We start from the raw sequence: 3,448 nt of genomic DNA, 5'->3' as shown, positions 1-3,448 counted from the left end.
ATCCTATATAAATAGAAAATTCATTTCATGTATTAAAGGCTACACATTATTGTTTATTACTATGCACTATTCCTTTTCTCGCTTTTCTCTGAAAAAAATATTACATTGTAAGGACAACAGTCCGGATGTAATATTTTTTTTTCTTTTCTCTCTTCTCCTACGCTATCCATTGAGATGTCGTTCACCGACAAATTTGGATTCAACGTATCAATTATTAAATATTTCAATAATAAATATTATAAATTCTTAATAACTACTAGGCATATATAAATGTAAATAAAATAAAAAATAATAATTTTATTTACTATATAAATAAATTTTTCATGACTAAGGGGCTTGACCCCAAAAGAACTCTAATTAAATATTAAGTTCAAACAAATTTTAAGATTATAAAATATATTTAAAAAAATATAATATAAATTATGATTGATTTTCTTTATATAATATACATATTTAAGAGAAAAAAGCAATCATATTTCCACAATAGAACGAATATTTTTCTGAGAAGGATGCAATCTAAAACATAATATTCCCAAAACAAAAAAGCAAAATAATCTCTACAAATAATAACACATTAAATAACATACACTTTAAAGGCAGAAGACCACGTACAACCCCAAGAAAACATACATAAATTTTAATAATAATTTATTTATATAGAACCAAAAATCGGAACGGTAGTCCTCCCCCCTGCCTTATTCCATCATCAACCGGTTCCCGGCTGAAAATCACGCACGGTCAGCAACGGTCCACGTCATATCCCCTTCAAAAATCCAATGGCACACCTCAATCTTCCCCGGTCCGGGCCCCAGCGCCACGAATGCCCCGTGAGTCGGACTCCAGTCTGACGTGTCTATGTGACAGATGGCAACCCCTTGATTGATCTTCTCCTTCGTATCAACGGCCAGGATCTCCGCCACATAAACGCGTACGCGCGGCACCGAGTGGCAATAATAAACCATGTAGGGGAACAGGCTCTGGTGGCAGCTCACCGACTTGGTAACTTTACCGCCGTTCACCCCCCTCACATTTCCGATAAGGATGTTCCCCTTCGACCCCTTCGTGTTCGCCGTGGATCGCACCTCGATGTCGTCGCCGAGCACGGCGACGGCGAAGTCGATCATGTCCTCAACCGATGCTGCACAGCGCTTCGTCTCGCCGCGGCTCGGAGCGCGCTCGCAATCTGCTATAGTTGAATCCACCGCTTTACCCATGGCGGTGTCTGGCAAGATGTGGAAGATTCCGTCAACGGCGACAGCGGAGAACAGGATCTTACCGGCGATCGAACGCGGGAGAAACGATCGCGGCGGCATCCGGTCGCGAATGTCCGGCATCGGCATCACAGTCCCCTTCTTCAAGTTTCGTTCACGAAAGAACTTCCCCGGCTCGACGAATCGTTTCGCGGCGGCTTGTTTCATTGCTGCGATCGCGGGTGAAGTCGAAGAGGAAGAGGAATTGTGATATTCTTTGAACTCAATGCCGGTTTTGGCATAGGATTTGAAGCTGGTGTTATCGGCGAAGTATTCCTTGAATGTGATTAGGTCATTGAAGGAACCCTCACCATAGCCCTTGAAGTTATCGCTGCTGGGAAAAGTAGAGTTTCCGTAATTTGTGAAGTCAGCGGTTCCTTCGTTGCCGCTTTTTTCATATGAGGTGAAGAAATTGTCTCCCGTGTCTCCCACGTTTGATTGATCACGATAGCTGTTGAATTTATCGAATCCGACGTTGGTATCGTTTCCCCCATTCCCTCCATCGCCGTACGACCGGAAATTGTTCTCCGGCACATTCCCGTTCTCTCCATACGAACTGAAGGTATCGTTTCCCCCATTCCCTTCCTCGCCGTACGACCTAAAATTGTTCTCCGGCACATTCCCGTTCTCTCCATAAGAACTGAAAGTTTCGTTTACCGCATTTCCTTCCTCGCCGTAATGTGTAAACGCACTTCCGATCACATTGCTGTTATTCGCATAGGAACTGAAATCAGATGTTCCGCCATTGCCGTTCTTCCCGTAGCTATTGAACGACTGGTTGCCGACGTTCGTTCTAACGGAATACTGTGAAAAACGTCCTTCGCGGCCGGTGCCTTCTGCGGCGTAATTAGTAAATTTAAGGTCAGGTACATTGGAGAATTCATCGTAGGCAGATAAATCGTCGGTTCCGCCGGCAGTGTTTGTGCCATAAGAGGTGAAATTTGCGGTGACGGCATTGCCATTGTGATCATAGAAGGAGAACTTGTCATCGTGGCCGGCAGAGTCACGGCCGTAGCGGCGGAAGGTGTCGAGGGGTACGTTGATGTTATCAGAGTAGTTTTTAAAGGAGGAGAGGCCGTCGGCGGAGCCAGTACCATAGTTGGTGAAGCTGGTGTCGCGGGGGTGGGAGGAGAGGGAAGGGGTGAGGTCTGTGGGGCAGAGTAGACCTGCGGCGGAGCAGAAGGAGGTGAGATGGGAGGAAATAAGTGAAGGATCGGAGGCGGCGAGGTTGAAGAATGTGGTGGCATCGGAGGCTGAAAGAGGGGTGAGTTTGGAGAGTAGGAACGAAGGGTGAGGAAGATTGTTGGGGATTTTGCGGTTCCAATAACGGATTAAGGCTGCTTTTTCGGTGAATGGGTTTGGGGATGGGGAAGTCAAAGCGGGGGATGAAATGAGGAGGAAGAAGAAGAAGAAGAAGAGGGGAACGGCCATGGAAGTAAGGGGAAATGAATGCTGTGTTGGTGAGTGAGCAGAGGCGATGAATTGGCTCCATATCCATATGGAAGGAAGGGGAAATTAATGCTTTGTTGGTGAGTGAGGATAAGAAACAGGGAAAGTTTAATGCTGTCGCACATAATAGGCCTGTTTATAATGAAAATGGGACTCCAAATCCTCGCTAAATTTTGTTTTATTTTAATTTAAATTTAATATCCAATTGAGTTCTCATTATTATACCTCACCCAATTTTTATTCTTTTAATTTAGATAATACGATTTATAATGTACTACTCATTATTTCACATAAATAAATAAATTGTAAAATAATATTTCACGCTCAACAATTATTCCAAAAAAAAAAAAATAGAATGATAATTTTTAAATATGCTATAAATAAGCTCTTATTTTCTCTTTTATCATGTGCCAAAATTTACTAAGCAATAAATTATGTTTCATATATACATTAAAAGAACATTGTCATTGTCGATCCTAAACCCGGATGTGAAATGTATAGGGTTACGTTAGTTAGTCGACAAATCGACAACTAGCGTAAAACTTGTCAAAAAAAATCATGACATGAATCCTTTTGATCATTATGTAAGTGCTAGGGCGTCCCTTGGAAGCGACGCGCTGTATAGTCTGAATATAGTGAAAAGTGCGCAAGGGCCGCTACACCGGTGTCTAGGTCTAGTGTCAAATAAGCAAGAGTTCTCACATTACTAGGGCCGTCAAAACGGCTCATTGTTCGCGAACAGCTCGTGT

At 43.0% G+C, this 3,448-nt stretch overlaps 1 protein-coding gene across 1 annotated transcript; it reads right to left on the bottom strand.

Annotated features, from left to right (window-relative positions):
- Nucleotides 1–672: 672 nt before the first annotated feature.
- LOC110039057 (BURP domain-containing protein 12-like) lies at nt 673–2,849 on the bottom strand. The gene is made up of 2 exons (XM_020744002.1): nt 1,804–2,849; nt 673–1,701 (listed from the first exon to the last, which is right to left on the bottom strand). The coding sequence occupies exons 1-2, from the start codon at nt 2,679–2,681 to the stop codon at nt 729–731; spliced, it is 1,851 nt and encodes a 616-aa protein (XP_020599661.1). The 5' UTR covers nt 2,682–2,849; the 3' UTR covers nt 673–728.
- Nucleotides 2,850–3,448: the final 599 nt, after the last annotated feature.

This window comes from Phalaenopsis equestris, unplaced genomic scaffold (genome assembly GCF_001263595.1).
Source record: "Phalaenopsis equestris unplaced genomic scaffold, ASM126359v1 Scaffold234962, whole genome shotgun sequence".
Taxonomy (NCBI): Eukaryota; Viridiplantae; Streptophyta; class Magnoliopsida; order Asparagales; family Orchidaceae; genus Phalaenopsis; species Phalaenopsis equestris.
This window is presented reverse-complemented; position numbering and strand designations above follow the sequence as displayed.